General features: G+C 52.0%; 5 protein-coding genes across 5 annotated transcripts; 1 reads left to right on the top strand and 4 right to left on the bottom strand.

Moving 5' to 3' along the window:
* Positions 1-344: 344 nt before the first annotated feature.
* QC764_212190 (uncharacterized protein) lies at positions 345-2711 on the bottom strand. The gene is made up of 3 exons (XM_062944925.1): positions 2658-2711; positions 2059-2602; positions 345-2008 (listed from the first exon to the last, which is right to left on the bottom strand). The coding sequence occupies exons 2-3, from the start codon at positions 2387-2389 to the stop codon at positions 795-797; spliced, it is 1545 nt and encodes a 514-aa protein (XP_062803804.1). The 5' UTR covers positions 2390-2602; positions 2658-2711; the 3' UTR covers positions 345-794.
* A 606-nt stretch (positions 2712-3317) lies between these two features.
* On the bottom strand, positions 3318-5136 carry QC764_212180 (uncharacterized protein). The gene is made up of 3 exons (XM_062944924.1): positions 4418-5136; positions 3815-4364; positions 3318-3755 (listed from the first exon to the last, which is right to left on the bottom strand). The coding sequence occupies exons 1-3, from the start codon at positions 4617-4619 to the stop codon at positions 3734-3736; spliced, it is 774 nt and encodes a 257-aa protein (XP_062803803.1). The 5' UTR covers positions 4620-5136; the 3' UTR covers positions 3318-3733.
* Positions 5137-6711: 1575 nt separating this feature from the next.
* On the bottom strand, positions 6712-9835 carry QC764_212170 (uncharacterized protein). Its single transcript, XM_062944923.1, has 3 exons — positions 9547-9835; positions 9318-9485; positions 6712-9245 (listed from the first exon to the last, which is right to left on the bottom strand). The coding sequence occupies exons 1-3, from the start codon at positions 9656-9658 to the stop codon at positions 7270-7272; spliced, it is 2256 nt and encodes a 751-aa protein (XP_062803802.1). The 5' UTR covers positions 9659-9835; the 3' UTR covers positions 6712-7269.
* QC764_212160 (uncharacterized protein) lies at positions 9780-13924 on the top strand (the record flags this gene model as incomplete). The annotated part of the gene is made up of 2 exons (XM_062944922.1): positions 9780-10236; positions 10299-13924. Exons 1-2 carry the CDS (start codon positions 10089-10091, stop codon positions 13922-13924), a joined length of 3774 nt encoding a protein of 1257 aa, XP_062803801.1. The 5' UTR covers positions 9780-10088.
* Positions 13925-15693: 1769 nt separating this feature from the next.
* QC764_0043930 (uncharacterized protein) lies at positions 15694-16297 on the bottom strand (the record flags this gene model as incomplete). The annotated part of the gene is made up of 2 exons (XM_062940315.1): positions 15694-15851; positions 16273-16297. 2 exons carry the CDS (start codon positions 16295-16297, stop codon positions 15694-15696), a joined length of 183 nt encoding a protein of 60 aa, XP_062803800.1.
* Between the last annotated feature and the right edge of the window lie 205 nt (positions 16298-16502).

Here is a 16502-nt window from a genome sequence, read left to right as displayed (position 1 = left end):
GTGCCTGCGATGCTTTTTAGCATGACAGGGATTTGATAGAGATGTTGGAAGCATTCTTGGTATGGTTGTAATGAATATACAATTTAGGTAATACACTCCCTCCAACCATTCCCCCTCTCCTTTTAAACACTTGCTTATCACACTACCGCTTTTATCATGATCTTTCTCTATTCCTCTACCTATATCACGCTGCAGATAACATAACTGGCACTGCAAAAGCAAGTCATGCATCCCGGCTATCTTTGAGGCCTATCAACTATTTTTCGAGGACTACGTTCTTCTGCAAGTTAACCACAACTACAAGTTTTACAGACTCGCAGCACCAGTTATCTTTCTCCAGGGCATGCCGTATGAATATACGCTTGTTGATTTACACTACAACCGCTATGTTTATCTCTATTTCCCTCTCTTCCCCTACCCGCTGTCTACAGCACCGTCACGTTCTCGTTATTCATACAGTGATTAAACGGCTTCTGTCTTCTCCGCCGCGGCAAGATGAGGAACAGGCTCGGCACAAGCTCATCCAACTCGCCAACTTCCCCCTCCTCAACCTTCCGAGATGTACCATCCCCATTGAGGACCTTGCAAGGCAGTTGATGATGGTTCCTCACCTCCGGTATGCAGACCGTCACGTACCTCCCCTACGGCGTGGCCTTGTCCAGCCTCTTGCTCCACTTCACCACCTTCATGTAGCTCTGCTCTTTCTGCCCCGTGGTCCTCTTCCCAGGTCTCCCGTTCCACCTATACACCCCCCTCCAAACCCCTTCCCCCACATCCACCCAAGCCCCCATCTCCTAAAATTCGTCCTCCCCATTCATAGGCTTCTCCTCCCAATTCATAGACATCCTAAACGGATGAACCCTCATAAGCCTGCTCACATCCTCCGTCTTGGCCAGCTCGTTCAAGTAATTATGCACAGCCGGCAACACCTGCCCCTCCCATCTCCCCTCCTTATTCCCCGTAAACTCCGGCAACGTCACCGCATTGTGCGGCTCGCTCCTCGCCTTTTCCTTCGAATCATCAATCAGCACCGTGTTCCCCTGGTGCCACATTCCAGAGGGGTTGATATGCTGATCCCCCCACACCGTCTCCAGCCGCTTATACACCTGTACCTTTCTGTTATAGTCCTTAGCCGTCAACCCGAATTTATCCCTTCCCCACATGGCCAGAACCCTCTGCTTTTGGTCGTCCGTCAGTAAATCCCTGCACATCTTTTCCACGTTTTCTGGTCGGGCAGAAGACCAGATGACGACGGAAAATGTGTCGATACAGTACGTCACGAATTTCTCCGCATGAGGACGGCGAATGTAGTGGTCTGATCTCCTAGAGTGGGGCCGATGAAGGAGGGTGCCGTTGAGGTCGATGACGAGGAGTAATGAGTGCGGAGAGGGGGAAGGGGCAGGGGGTATGTTGGCGCGGGCGAGGTAGGCTTCCGTAGGAACGGGAACACCGCCTGACTCTGCGGATGGGGCAAAAGGTAGGAGGTCGGGAAGGGTTGATTGCGCCGGTAGGGGAGCTCTGTCCATGTCTCGGGAGAGGCCGGGAGGGGGTTTGGGGGGAAGGTTGCTGTTTGGGAGTTGGTTGGGACCACCACCGCCGCCGACTGGGGGCTGGTTTGGGTCTGCTTCTCGGGCAGCTTTTCGTCTTTGACGGGGGGTGAGGTACTCGCCTCCGGTGCCGCCACCTTCGCTTTGGCCTTTGCGGTTACGCTTGTTCTTCTTTTTGTTGTGAGAGCGCTGGCTATTTATGGGGCTAGAATCAGGACTGGGCTGAGCGTTGGGGTGGCGATATCTGGGAACGGAATCAGACTGGGCTGGTGGCTGTTGATAAGCCTGACCTTCGGCAGAGTTGAGGTCGAAGGAAGGTGCAGATGGGTCCAGGCCATTGGACCAACCTTCGCTGAACCCTTGATAGCCTGGATTTTGATCCATAGTAGCTGCTCCAGATTTGGAGGTGTCAACAGTTGGGTGATTGCTCTCTGTAGCCGGAGCTGGTGGTTCGGTGTACCCTGATCCGGTCAGCAATGAATGAAGTGAGTGCTGGCGTGGTGTGACTTACAATTCTGTGATGACAACAAAGACAGTGGTCTTGTTAATAGTTGTGATGTGGGTGGTGAAGACAACAGCGATTCCCCTTTGCCAGGTAGTGAACCTTTCTGAGAAGTCGATTTGTGATCGGGCCTTTCTCGAGCCGATTTGCTCAAACCTCGACTCTGATGGAAATTGCCAATGAAATATGGCTTTGAGTTAAGTCGGAGTTCTTGAAAAGAATGCAATGATAGCAGTCTGTTACTGTTATCAAAAACTCGGATTGGCGAAAAGAGTTGCTGTGGTTGAGATACTCGGTCGAGAAGGTTGGCAAGCAGAGGGTTTGTTTGCCGTCTTATCATTCTAGAAAAGAAAAACCTGATTCACAGTTCATAGGCAGGAGCGACCTGATTGAATAACAAACCAGATGATCAGTCCTTGGGGCTATCTTTCCTGCTTATCGTCGATAAGCCTCCATCGTCCCTTTTTTTTTTTGGTAGCCTTCATCAAAGCAATAGGCAGGCACCATGTTGGTCTGTTGTAGGTCTCAGGGTCAAAAGCCCAGTTTTTCCAGACTGGCCAATGAGCGTCAGGCATCTGGAGCAGAAAGGGTTTGCAGGCTCAGCTTACAGGAACACTCACGTGACTTGGGTCGTGCTTCTTTCAACCTCATTACACCACCGGTAATCAATCAAATTTCTTTCAAAATTGTATAGGGTCAATATTTCTTAGGCTGGCTCCATCAGATAAATAGTTGGCACGTTTTGATATGTCTCTTTCTTGTTTGGCGTTCAAAGTCTCTAGTAAATCAATCACCTACTTGATCACTCATAGCGTCTGAATCAACCTCTCATTCGCCACCAGCTCATACACACCTAGTCATCACGTACCTGACTCTTCTCACTCACACTCGCACCAACTTCACACCCCCAACCCATATCCATTCGCTCCTCTTGAAACCCATATCTCCATCTCATATACACCCCCCGCCAGTCAACCGACCAGGAACACCTTGTTCCCTGATCGACAGTGCATTATGCACGCGTCTGTCTGTCCGCCTTCCGTGAGCTAAACCAGGTTATGATATAACCCTTAGCCTTAGCGAATATCACCTCCTTCAGTCATCACAAACTAAGCGATTTCATTCACAATGTCGGCACCACATCTCCAACAAAAAGCAGAAAGGTAGTGTGCCGTTTCACGGTATCACGGCAATGTAGTCCTCCGGCTGGTTAGCTATTGTCCATGCTTGTCAATATTCTTCGAGGATGATTTGTACCAGTACATCTATCATTCTCAGAACCACACAGCATGAATGTCACAGTCAGCGACAAAGAAGCATAGCCGATGATGTGAACGGCTTTCAGCCAGTGGGGGTATTAAACTATTTACTAGTATTCCTGTCTCCTTACTGCCCTTGTCAAGCAAATAAGTAGCTGTTATATCCTCCAACCAAGCTTCTGTAATTTAGTTTGCTCCTGGCAAGCAACTCCCTTCCCTTTCCCCTTTATGTAAGGCCAGAACGAGCGATAATATGCCTTGAAGATCCCCAAAGGCCCCAAAAATATTGGCCAACCGGGCGCCGTGAACGCCCAAAAATGAAGAAGAAAAAAAACAAAAAGAAAAGGTATGTGCAATGGAACAAAAGGTCCTCCGGTATAAGTACAATCTTCATCATATCATTCCCTCTGGTTGGCTTCTGTTTATCAAGAGGCGTAGAACCAGTATCTATTTCAAAGTTAGTTTTACTGATTTAGTGTTTCTTGAGAACCTTGAGGGCTACCCACTGTGTGGAATATTGAATCTCAAACGACGCTGGCATCCCCTTGCAAGTTGCAGGAGCGCTGCCACCGACAGTCTCAAGACGATAGACCTCTTGAAGACCACCAGTGTTGGTACCCTTGGCTGCCAGTCTGAGCCATGGAACAGCAGCCTCTCCCTTCTTGCCCTTGGCGGCAGTCAGCGGCGCGGCAGTGCTGGCGTTCTTGCCGAAGGTGCCCTCGCCCAGGTGCCATTGGGGGGTATCAAGGCCGAAGAAAGGGGTGGTGCCGTCGGTAAAGTAGTGGATGCCGCTTACGGGGAGATCCGCGGGGGCGAGTCTTTGAAGAGCGTCATTGTCGGCAACATCAAAGTGCAGTGACGCGCGGGTAAGCATGGCGCTCACGTCAGGAAAGGCTGATGTGACACATGAGGCGTTGTAAAGGGTGGCAAGGGCGCCGAATGCTTGTGGCACGGCAGTGGAGTTGCTGAGATCGCATGTGTAGTTTTGTGTTCCGCGGCCAATCGCGACATGCTTGAGGTAGAGACCAGGTGTTGGTTGACCAAGGGGTTCAGCCTCTGTTGTTGGGTTAGTATGCCTCACAGAACTGCCGAGTGCGTGATGCTCTTACCGATTGGAAGAGAAAGCTTTGAAAGGTCGCAGATAGGTGCCGACCCTGCTGCCCGGTTTTCTTGGACCTTGGTCGCCAGGATGTTGAAGTAATCTGAGATGGCCTGGACATTGGGAGCAAGAGCGGCGGTGAATTTGGGGAAAGCGGGAGCTGCCCAGGTAGAAGCGCTGAGCGCAGGGACTAGGAGGAGTTGGCAGCGCATGGTGGTTTGTGTGCTGGTGGTGGGAGTAGAAGGTGAGCTCGGTTGGTAGAGTTGTATGGTAAGGTAGATCGACTATTGAATAAGCCGAGTCTGGTCGTCGATGGGTATCACAAGAAAGAAAGGAAACCCAAAAGAGAAACCCAAGCAGAGAGACCAAAGAAAGATATGGAATACTGAAAAAGGAAAACTAGGTCTGAACTAGACCAGATGTTTCATGCAAGGGGATGTGGTGTAGAGCAGATCACGAACGCCATCTTTGGGGAAACAAGATGGGCTATATACAAAAGCCACGAGAAACAACAGGCGCGCACCAAGGCCGGCCAACCGCCTCGATATGCTGGAGGGTAGCACCCGTCCTTCCCACATTTGGCAAGGCGGGAGGCGGGAAGAGACAGACCTGTGCCCCCCGGTGCCGTGGCCGAAGACGCACGTAGTCGCTGGTCCCGATGAGCAGCCGCCGAAGACCCAGTTACGACGACGACAAGACATGCTCAGAGGTGGGATGCTGTCTTCTGAATGGTTGATGGAGATCGACATCGACATTGGAGGGGTTGGATAACCCCTGTCTGTCAGACCCTGGTCGCCCGTCTTGCAAGCGCTGGGACCGTGCGCTTCCACCAGAGTTTATTCAAACACCCTTGGCAATGGGGGGTGTGTGGAGCGTGTGAGTTGATGTCCATGGCAGACCTCATCCCACCACCGTTTAACAACATGGAGACAGTCCCTTTCTTGGGCATTCCATCGTTGATCATCCGGCTCATCGGAATCTACTATCCACTAATTCCCTTTACCCACAAGACCAGCGACAACTCTAACAACTTCAACGATGATCTCCCAAACCTTGGGACAAATCTCGAAATTCTTAGAAGGGTGTGAGGCGTACACCTAATGATCTTCCACCCCCCAAAAGGCAATATTGGGGAAATTTGCCCGCTATTGCATGCCAATCACTTTTATTAGCCCTCATTCTTACTCACCTCATTGGCTGGCTTACACCGCCGGCACAGCTATTTTTACCCAAAATATCTTCCGTGCCTTCCCCTGTTAACACCAAACTTTTAGCCGCCGGTGCACCCTTTCATTGATTTGGCTCTCTTCGGTCGACCCTGCTGTCCAACAGCCTTCTTCCCTCGCCGTCAATGTTGCATACGGAAGGTCGCCTATCCAGATTACCTTCCCCCTCCTTTAACGACCAAAATCGCGGGTAAATTTCTGGGCAAATCTGCTTCACCAGATCTCTTTCTGCGCGTCCGCGCCTATTTTTGCGCTGCCAACAGTCTCCTTCCTCGTCGATGGAAGGAGTGCTCACGGAAGCTTCAGTATCCAGCGTTCTTTTAGATTTCTGGATGCCAATCATGCCTCCTTGAGGGATTCATTCCAGCGTGAGATAGGAAAATCCGAACAACTCACGATGCAGTTGCTCTGCATGTTTCTTTTGTTTCGTTTCAACAACCTGCAGAGGACCACAAAATCCAACCAGCGGAATCTTCCGATGGGGAATAATTCCAAGAGCATTCAATTGGTGATGACCTCCCCACAAGTCCCTAGCCGCGGGAGAGAAGCTTGGCTCTCCTGCAACCCGATGGCCAACCGTTTACACCTTCCACACTGACATCTCTACCGAACTCAAGGTAATGGGCCACCTTCCTCGACCTTGAGTCCGCCCGTTCCACGCGCCCACGGGACATGAAAGCCGGGAAAACGCAACCTCACTCGGGATGGAAGACCAGGCCGCAGAGTTGGCCAGCGTTTAAAATCCAAGCGAGCTACTGTCTGCCGCTTGTACAACAGACGGGCGCATTGTGTAAGTGGAATGCTGGGATTTGTTTGGTTGAGTCCCACTATGACTTTGGGCAAGTCGTCCACAGGACCGCACACACAGGCACATACATATTGGACACATCCGCAGATGCCTTGATTCTTGGAAGGTTGAATAGTCCGAGGAGAAAGACAAATTTTCTTGTCCTGGGAAAGACGGGATTTGAACCTGGGAATTCGAGGGTCATTTGCTGCCTGAACTCAGCTTGGTTCCGAAGATGCAACAGTCCCATGAGCACCAGGGACCAGGACACAGCCCAAACACACAAAACTGCACCAGCCTTCAAATCTGGTCTAAATTGTTACCCATACTCAAGAAACTCATTACAACATGGTAACATATCTCTTCTACCTTTCGCCCACCGTCCCATTATCAAACCTCCTTCCCTTTTCACAACTTGTTAAGGAAAATGATATGGTACAACAGTACGACGCCACATGAGGCCACCCATCATCTTTTCCAGGCCCACACACATAAACCGCAGTGCAACCAAGAAAGCCTTCCAACACAGCCAATCCCCGGTTCCGAGCATCATCCAGCCGCCCGCCGGAGTCTACCGACCACACCTCTTCCTCCCGCAACCGCCCTCGGCCCAATAGTCCGCAGCGAAGTCCTTGGGCTCCGGACGTGCCAAACCGTGATTTGCATGCCAATTCTCACTGTTATCAAGATGTCTAAAGATCAAATCCAAAGATTCGTGACGCATGTATACTATCACACATACATGTCATCAGCCTGTCGTTCATTCTCACGGCCAGCAGACTCGCATCCACACCGCCAACTCTTGTAAAGTGATCACCAAACCTTCCCACCATCACCACCTCACCATCATCAGGTCTGAAACCCCTGTTCCGACAAACTCCCCGTCCCCCCTCCACTCACCCCTCCTCCTCCATCCCCAACATCCTCCGCCGCACCCCCCAAATTCCTCGCAACCTCCACCGCCGCCGCCGCAACAACCCGCCTATCCACACCCCCCGTCCCCATCCAAAACAAGCTATAAAACACCATCATATGCAAAACAACACAATAAACCGCAAACAAATTCCTGCTCGCCCTCGTGGCCAGCACCATCCTCGTGACCGAATACACCACCCTCTCGGGGAAACTCAACCCCCTATACGCCCTCGCCGACTCCCTCCCCCTGAACGCCGCAAACGGAGAGATATTAGACTCGTACGCCTTGCGGTACCGGTCCAACGCTATCCCCGGGCTTTGTGCGCCCCCTCCTCCTCCACCGATAGACACCGAACTTGGGTTCGGGTTGGAATAGGCCGATGACGACGACGTCAAAGCCCCCACCGCTGGCCCGGCACGGTTGTAAGTAGATACGTAGCGGGTTTTCTCATAGAGATTCAAATTGTCGCGTTGCAGAGCGGCGATTTCCTGACGGAGCTGCGAGACCGTTTTGTGGGTTTCGTTTAGTTCTTGCTCGAGCTGGGCGTTGCGCTTCTTGAAGCGGTCACGCTGGGCCGTGATCATGGGTAGGATGCCACCGCCGCTGCTGCCGCCCGTGGGTCTGTCTTCAAAGCCGCCTCCGCCGGGGTTGAACCCGCTGATGATGGAGGAGGTGGGGGAGGTGCGCCCATTGCCTCCGCCTGGTCTTCGGCCTGGCGCCATTGAAGGTGCGTAACGGCTGACGTAGGTCCCTGCTACGGAGGCGCCTGAAGGAAACGCGTTGGGTGCCTCGGCTTGGATGGTCGAGAGCTCGTTTTCGAGCTTTTCGTTGAGGTTCTGGGACTTCTCCAGCTCAGCATTGGTCCGGGAGAGTTCCTCTTGGAGGGTTTGGAGCCTGGATTGAAGGTCTTGGTGTGACACTCGGAGAATGGTGAGTTCGTCGCTCAGCTTCTTATTGCGCGCAAGAAGGAGCTGCTCAAGGGTGTCTTTGCCTTGTCCGCCGCTCTGGTCTGTGGACATGTCTCGTACTTCGTCATCATCGCCAGTGGCAAACTCGATGCTCTTCAGCACTTCCAGCTCTTGTTTTACTTCGTCATAATCACTCCATTTTTGCACCTTGGCCTTCAAACTGTCCCGCTCTTCTTTGAGTAAGCCAACTTCACGCTCCAAAGCGCGCAGTCTAGTATCGAGACCTCGCTTGAGCCCTTCCTTATCCACGCGCGTCGCCTCCAGCTTTCGAATAAGTGATGAATTCTCTGATCTCATCCTCATATACCCGGGGTCGTCTTCCAATGAAATTGCAGCTTGTGTAGGAACCTGTGACTTGGCTTGAGCCAGCTCCAGCCTCATCTGCTCGTTGCGAGCCTCAACCTCGGCAAGCCGTGCGCTGGTGCGCTCCAAATCCGAGTGCACCATCTCCAGCTCTGCGCTCGTGACATGGCCCCCTTGACCCTCCTCTCCATCGCCCTTGCCCAACCGCTGGTTGACTTCATAGCTGGCCTTGATCTCGTTCAAAAGACGATCCTGGTTCTCGACCTTGTCCTCCAACGCCTTCTCCTTGGCAGCCCAGTTGTCCTGCTTCTCCTCCAGCACCGCAGTCCAGGATACCTCAACCTCCTTGACCTTGGTCTCCAAGTTCTCTTCCAACCCCTTCCTCAAGTCGCGCTCTGTTTGCAGTCTCGTTTCGGTCTCTTCGAGCTGGGTAGTCAAGCTTGACACTGTTTTCTGAAGGTGTTCGTTCTCCTGACTAAGCTTTGGTAAGGTGTCTTCAGACACCAGCATAGAGTCGACCGAGGCCTCGAGCAATGGGTACGGATCGGGAGCTTCAGATAGGGAGGTATAGGCGTGCAAAAAGGCCGAGTTGACAGATTTCGAATGGTTGGTTAGAAGATCAATGAACGTCTGGTAGGCTGAGCAGAGTCCCTGTTAGCCCCCAACTTCCTCCCTTGAGCCAGGACCAAAACACCAAAATCCCAACTTACCCTTTAGCAAACCCTTGACTTCAGAAAGCTTGCTCGCATCATCCAGCTTTCGGAATTCTTTGGTCTTTGACGCAAGGTCTTTTCTCTGTACTGTCGAGTCCCGCTGGTAGGCAACGATTTCGGAGGCTGTGTTGTCGAGGGTCGAGACAAGGCCCGTGAAATCGAGACCTGATGGAGCAGCAAGTCAGACACGTGCTGATTCAAACTCGGAACCTAGAAATGAGCTTACTTCTCCATTGCGAGATGGCGTTTTGGAACTTGTTGACTGATTCATTGGTTGACGTTGTCGTCGTTGTGGTCGCCGGCGCGGCGGGAGCTTCTGATGGGGTGTCTTCTGCCATTACGTGGTGTTTGTAGGCGCGATTACTAGATTAGGTATCGGGGACGGCAGCGGATGCCGTGTTGAGGTGTTGCAAGCATTAATGTTGTTATGGTTTGGAAGTTGATGTTTTGGCTGCTGAACAGCTGGAAAGGTGGCCGCTCAGGGACTGTGTGAGGCGCCAAGACTTTGGCCCGAGCCGTGGGGCCGTTCCATGCAGTTGGGGGAGCTTCGTCACCCCAGCCCCATGTGTGGGACCTGGCAGGTGAGCTACAGGGGTGCAATGGGCGCACTCCAACTTGGAAGCTTCCTGCCACAAGGCACATCATGAAGTCAGCCTCTCCGTAGCAAGTTTCTCGATATCACGACGATACGAGGGTGTTGACGACCACCGGTGCCTACTGTATTCGCAGCATCTTCCCAGAAACGGCGACGATGTCGCGCGAGAGGCCATGGCATCTGAACCGCACAGGAACCACAGGGCAACCACAGCGCCGCCTGGTATAGGACCCTTCGATTTGCGCCCGCTGCTCCATGGCGTCCCCCTGTCGGAAAATGGCGACGAGGAGGATATCCAGATCAACTGCGTGGAATACTTGGGTACGCTATTCCAATACCAGCCTCTGTGTGGATTAGCAGCTGACACTGTCTCCAATCATCAGACGGAAACCTCTATGTTGGCACTACTGCTTCTGAATTGCTTCACTTCTTTGGCATCCCACCAGACCCCGCCGACCCGAACCAAAATCCCACGTTTATCCTCGCCTCGCGACTGAAACCAGCATCCTCAGATACCAACGGCGCATCGAATGGCTCAAGGCCTGGTGTCCAGCAGATTCTCCTGCTGCCCCGCGTCGCCAAGGCATGTGTGTTGTGCAACTCAACCGTATCATTCTATTCACTTCCAGAACTAAGCCCAGTATTTGGAACCACGGTCAGGAATTGCAATTGGATCGGTGGAGTTGATCTGAACGAGGACTTGACTGGGCCGGGGCACGACAGATCAGGATCTGTCACGATACTACTGCACTTGAACCGCAAGATCAGAGTAGTGAGGATTGGAGATGATGCTCCACGTGTATACCGAACAATCGACTATGCCGGGAGCACACTATCTGTGCGTAGGGACTCGTTTGCATGTGTGGCGGACTCGAGAAGCTATGCATTGGTGGATATCGATCGGCAGCTGAAGATCCCGCTCATGAGCATATCATCACTTGACGACTCACAGCCAGGAGGTCCCTTCGGGCAGGCCCAAAACATTGCTGGGCCGCCAGATGGAGGTCTTTTCAGGAGTGCTTCTACAGCCTCGCCTCGGCCACCTACTGATGCACATGGGCATTCTAGGAGCACAAGCTTGGGCGATTTCATCTCGAGGGGTATACAACGACGGCAGGGGGAAACTGAAGATCCTGTCTTCCAAGATACGGATGCGCCAACACCGACGCGCAGCCCGGCGCCAGGAGAGGATGGCCCAAATCGGGCCCAGCTGAACCGATCACCGCAGCCCCAGGCGGTATCAGCAGCACAAGCTGCCGGTGCAAATCCACCTTCCCGAGCAATGTCACCAGCAAGGCCTGAGACTGTATTGTTGAAACCTCTCATAGTATCACCAACCACAGAAGAGTTTCTTCTCGTGACGGGCACCGGCCCTCTTGACCCGGGTATTGGCATGTTTGTGAATCTCGACGGTGATCCAACAAGGCCGACGTTGGAATTCGACAGGTATCCACGTGAAATTGTGGTTGATGGTGGACTTATTGACCCGTCGTCATCACGCCCATCTCTTGGTGAGGCAGAGGAAGGCTATGTTCTTGCGTCCATGGCTAAAGAGCTCGAGGATGGGTTGCATAATGGGCTGGAAATTCAACGCTTTGATGTGAATGTTGGCGAGGACGAGCCAGAAAAATGGTGGTTGGAGGTGGACAACACAGTTTCGAACGAGGCGCCAGGAAATACATCAATAGGCATCCGCTCTCTGCTGCAGAGCGAGGAGATGCACTTTGAGCAGATTGTACAACGGCTGTGCCAGAGACGATTCTCGCCATTCAGGGGACAATCTACCACACCAACGGTATCGCTAAAAAGTAACGACTCCCGCACCGCGCTTTCCCTTCAACGGCTAACACAGGAACAAGAACTCTTCAACCGTGACGAGTCGGATGAGGAGGTGCTCCCACCGGAATGGGAGACTAATCGCAATAAAGAAGGCGAGGACTTTGTCCGGAGGCTGGCGAAGACCTCATCCAGACTAGCCGTATGGGCTGGGGCGAATATATGGTGGGCGGTTCGAAATCCTCTGCTTGTGCAATTAGAGGCTGCCTTGGACGCAGCAGCATCACGGGAGCAGCAGTCTCAGCCAACCACGCTTGAAACCAGATTACGGATATTCTCACTTCTAGAGACTATAAAGGGGCGGGAACCGAAGATGGAGCTTGAATTTATGACGCTGGGGTATATTAAGCAACGGGCTAGCGTCATGCTTCTTGTTGCTTTTCTGACGTCGACAGAGACACCTTTCACCGAAGGTCAGACGGCAGCAATGGAAGAGCATCTTCTTGATGGCGACTTGGACGCTAGAGTTGTCTTGTCGCTTATACCCGCTCTCCGGAACGAGATCATTGTCAGCAGACGAGGAATCTGGATATATGGGGGCATCAAAACTGTCGTGGAGGAGTATATATCCCGTGAACAGGGTGGATTAGAGAATCAGGGCGTCAGTTCATTGGCGCTCAATGTCCTCCAGTTTCTTCGCCGGTTCCTCACGGCAACCAGGAAAAAGAAGGGGTTTGGGAGCGTATCTGATGAGGTATTCAGAACTGTTGATGCATCTCTTCTTGTGGTACTTCTAGAGCTGGACAGGGAAACGCCCTTGGGTCAGCTCGGAAGAAGCGGCTCTGTCCGCAAGGAACTTTATGATCTTGTTGATCATGGTGTGGATTGTTTCGACCGCGCGGTGGACTTACTAGAGACCTACCAGAGACTTTTTGTGCTCAGCCGTCTCTACCAACACAAGAAAATGGCAGGCGAAGTTCTCGCAACATGGAGACGCATCATGGAAGGGGAAGAGGACAAGGGCGGCGAGCTTGGGGATGGCGAGCAACGGATCCGGAGCTACCTCTCCAACATCAGCAACCAGGCTCTTGTCCAGGAATATGCCATCTGGCTGGCCGCCCGCAACCCCAAGCTCGGTGTTCAAGTATTCGCAGACGAAAAGGGGAGGTTTCCCAGATTCGAGCATGGCCAAGTCGTCGCTCTCTTGCGAGAAGAGGCCCCTGACGCAGTGACATACTACCTTGAGCACCTCGTCTTCGGCAAAGGCAATACCGCCTACGTCAACGAGCTCATCACGTACTACCTCGACATCGTCATCACCGACTTGCAGTCCTCCGAAGAAACCCGGGAGATGGTCGCCGCCTCTTATGAAGCCTACCGTGCCCTCCACCCCCCTAAACCAACTTACATCCGCTTCCTATCAGACAACACCCCACCCAATAGCGAGGTCTGGCAGAGCCGGTTACGGCTGCTCCAGTTACTATCCGGTGGACACGACTACAACGCGACAGCCATCCGCGCCAGGATAAACGACTCGCTATCTACCATCCCGCAACCCAACGGTCACGAAGACTCCAACAACAACGGGGTCAACACACTCCACCATCAGCTCCTCGTACCAGAATCGATCATCCTCGCCGGCCGCGCAAGGCAACATCGCGATGCCTTGCGGTTGCTAGTCCACCGCCTGGGAGACTACGACACTGCAGTCTCGTACTGTATCCGTGGCGGCGCGGCGCTGTCACCTGGTAGTCGGAACAAACGCCGCGATAGCAATAGCTCCCTCCCGCCTACGTATGAGGAGCAGGTACAACTTTTCAAGTCATTGCTCGGCGAGTTTTTGGCGTTGGAGGACCCAGAGGAGAGGGTGGAGCGCACGGGGAATTTGCTGGAGAGATTCGGGGGCTGGTTTGATATTTTGGAGGTGTTGGAGGTGATACCGGATGGTTGGCCTGTGGAGACGATAGCAGAGTTTTTGGTGAGTGGGCTCAGGAGGTTGGTGGCGGAGAGGTGTGAGGGGTTGGTTGCGAGGGCACTGAGCGGGGCGGAGAACTTGAGGGTTGGGTTTGAGTTTGTGGAGAGGGTGCGGGAGAAGGGGGCTGTAGTTGAGTATCCTGAGGGAGGAAGGGGAGGGGGGAATGGAGGGGAGGAGGAGGGGGAGGAGATGATTCATGGGAGGGATGTGCTGGGAGGGGAGAGTTGGGGGGAGTATGTACAGGCTGGGGGGAGGTAGGGGGGGTAGAAGGGGTGGTGGGGGTTTGAATAGTGAATGAGATTGTTTTTTTTTTTGTTTTTTTGATATGTATTTGTTTGATGGTGACGCTGTTTTTTGTATGGTGAAAACGGTTGGGGTGATGTATACCATGAGGTGCAGATATTTGGCAACGATGTGCTGTTGTAAACGACGGAGAGCCGGATGAGGAAGGTAAGCGTTGAACCATCCTTAGCAATCTACGGGCCCTTCTACCGGGGATACAAAGTCAGGGGCGCTACCAATTAGAAGGAACAAAAACGGTGAACCATCTGGTGATATCTTTGGTTCGGGGGGCTACCAATCAATGCATCTTACGGCTTTTATTTCGTCGAACCCCCTATGATCCACCCTCCCCACGAAATAATTGGCACACCAGAGTAGATGGACTCATATCATAGGTATTGTAAACCATGCCTTTGAAGATAGTTAATAGGCCTTTCAAGATAGCTAATAGGCCTTTAGAGATATTTTAAAGACATACTAACTCTCCTTCGTAGCATAATGTTAGAATATGATATGGATTAACCTACTTGTGTGGATCAACTATTTTGTGGTAAGGGTGTTAACGTACAGAACGAACAGGCTTTCACAAGTAGGGCTGAATGGGAAAGTTGTCCACGCGCACCACCAATTCAAGGGGTATAGTTTGGCTGCCCAGGGGAAGCATATCTCGGCCAATATCATCATGCCAACCCCCCTCGTCTCTTTCAGCTGCTCTCAAGCAACATTGAAGGACGATTGTTTGATTCGCCGGCTGCCATGTCTGTTCTTTCCGGGATTTTCGGAGCTCTCTGGGTTTGAGCATCAGAGCTTTCAAAGGTAACACTGGATGAGCTTTCTTCTCTCCATGTATACACCCGCCGACTGCATTGTTGATAAGCCAATTTTTTTTTTGTTGCACCATCAAAACAGTCCATAAAACAGGTATAACCGGGGAAAGTCAACTAATGACCCGGTATGACCAAAGAGCGGGTGCTACCCGGCTCAGTTTGCTGGTGAGTATATCCTATCCAAGAACCCCCTCCCTTCGCCCCAAAATTCTGGGACGTTCGTTCTACATAAGGTAGCTATCCCCCAGACAACAACCGAGAACGGGCGAGCCGAACTGCTGGTATTGTGGCTGGCTGAGTTAAGAGCGACGCCCCACTCAAACTATTTGGGTGGAAGGGGGGCAAAAACTACACAGAAGAAGGGTTGGGTGGTAATCAATCTATCCCCCGCGGAAGCGAACCTGAAGTGTGTTGTTTTACAACATTCGCCCCTCTCTCTTCCTGTGGGATATAGCAGCTGCTGCTGGGCGGGTGAAACGCAAGCAAGCAAGGGAAAACAAGCAGGGTAATTTGGATGCAAAGGTAAGCTGCCAGATTTGACGCAGGAGAATAGGTGGGATAGGGGGAGGGCAGGTATGGAAATTCGGAAGCGGACTGGAAAGATGCAAAGGTTATAGTGATGGTGTCGTGTGGTCGTTTAAGGGGGTCGCAGGTAGGTTGCCTGATGGTGGTGGTGGTGGTGATGAATTGGGGAAGTGCGACAGTTTTACATCCTCAAAAAACGGTCAGAGAAACGGTGTTGTGGGGTTTCTGGACTGAAGTAACATCGCTGATACCAAGACCCAGAAGAAGAGCTGAGGGACAAAATTCCCTGGGAATCGTGATCCGACGATGCCGAGGAGTTTTGTCAACCAAAAAGGCCAAGAGACATATGAATCTACTTTAAATCAATTCGCCATCTCATCGCCTGCCCAGCGATCAACTCCCAGACACCGAGTTCGCCGGCGCGGTCAGAATAAAATTATGGATTCTATCCTCCCAAATGGAGCCTTTCCGCAGTGGGTTCTCTGGGGAACGTGACATCGTTATGGGGTCTTTGATGGAGACAACGGCGATTGGAGCCAGATTTCCCCAGACTTTGGTATGTTGCTTCTTTCTCGGGTGAGGGTTACAGTGGAATTGGGGGAAGAGAAGGAAGAAGAAATTGCTTGGTTGGGAAGTCCTCCGCAGAACGAAATGGGAAGTGAATGATCTGATGATTATGGTGAGATTGCGCTCTTTTTTGTTCGAAGCTGAACATACATACATGTGTAGGATTTGGAGGGATTGACGATGTGTCAGAAAATATCAGGCTTTTAACAGTTGCTTCCAGTCCGCGGTTATCGCTTATGGCGGGAAAGAAAAACTTCTGGGATTTCTCGGGATGGTTTCGACGCTGCCAAATTGTCAACCTGTCATGAACCACAGGCTTGGGATTTTTTTGGTTCCCGAACGTGTTTGGAGGCTGGGTGGTGAGTGGTGTATGGGTGGAGTCGAGAAAGATGATGTATCACTAACAGATCTGCAACCTCTTGCAAGGCATATAGCAATAGTAGTTTGTTTATCTTGCCATAGTCAACTATCTCGGCAAGCACAACGCGAGCATCACAAGCAAACACAACACCACCTATTATCCTTTGCAATTTTTTTCTTTATGATCAATTCATTTTGACGACATGAACAAATCTGCAAGTTCTTTTGTGTCTCGGCCAAGAGTCAAAACCACGATCCTATGTCCCCGCGCCTTC

Source organism: Podospora pseudoanserina, chromosome 2 (genome assembly GCF_035222485.1).
Source record: "Podospora pseudoanserina strain CBS 124.78 chromosome 2, whole genome shotgun sequence".
In the NCBI taxonomy this organism is placed as follows: domain Eukaryota; kingdom Fungi; phylum Ascomycota; class Sordariomycetes; order Sordariales; family Podosporaceae; genus Podospora; species Podospora pseudoanserina.
Note: the sequence above shows the minus strand (reverse complement) of the source record. Positions and strands in the feature narration are given on the sequence as shown.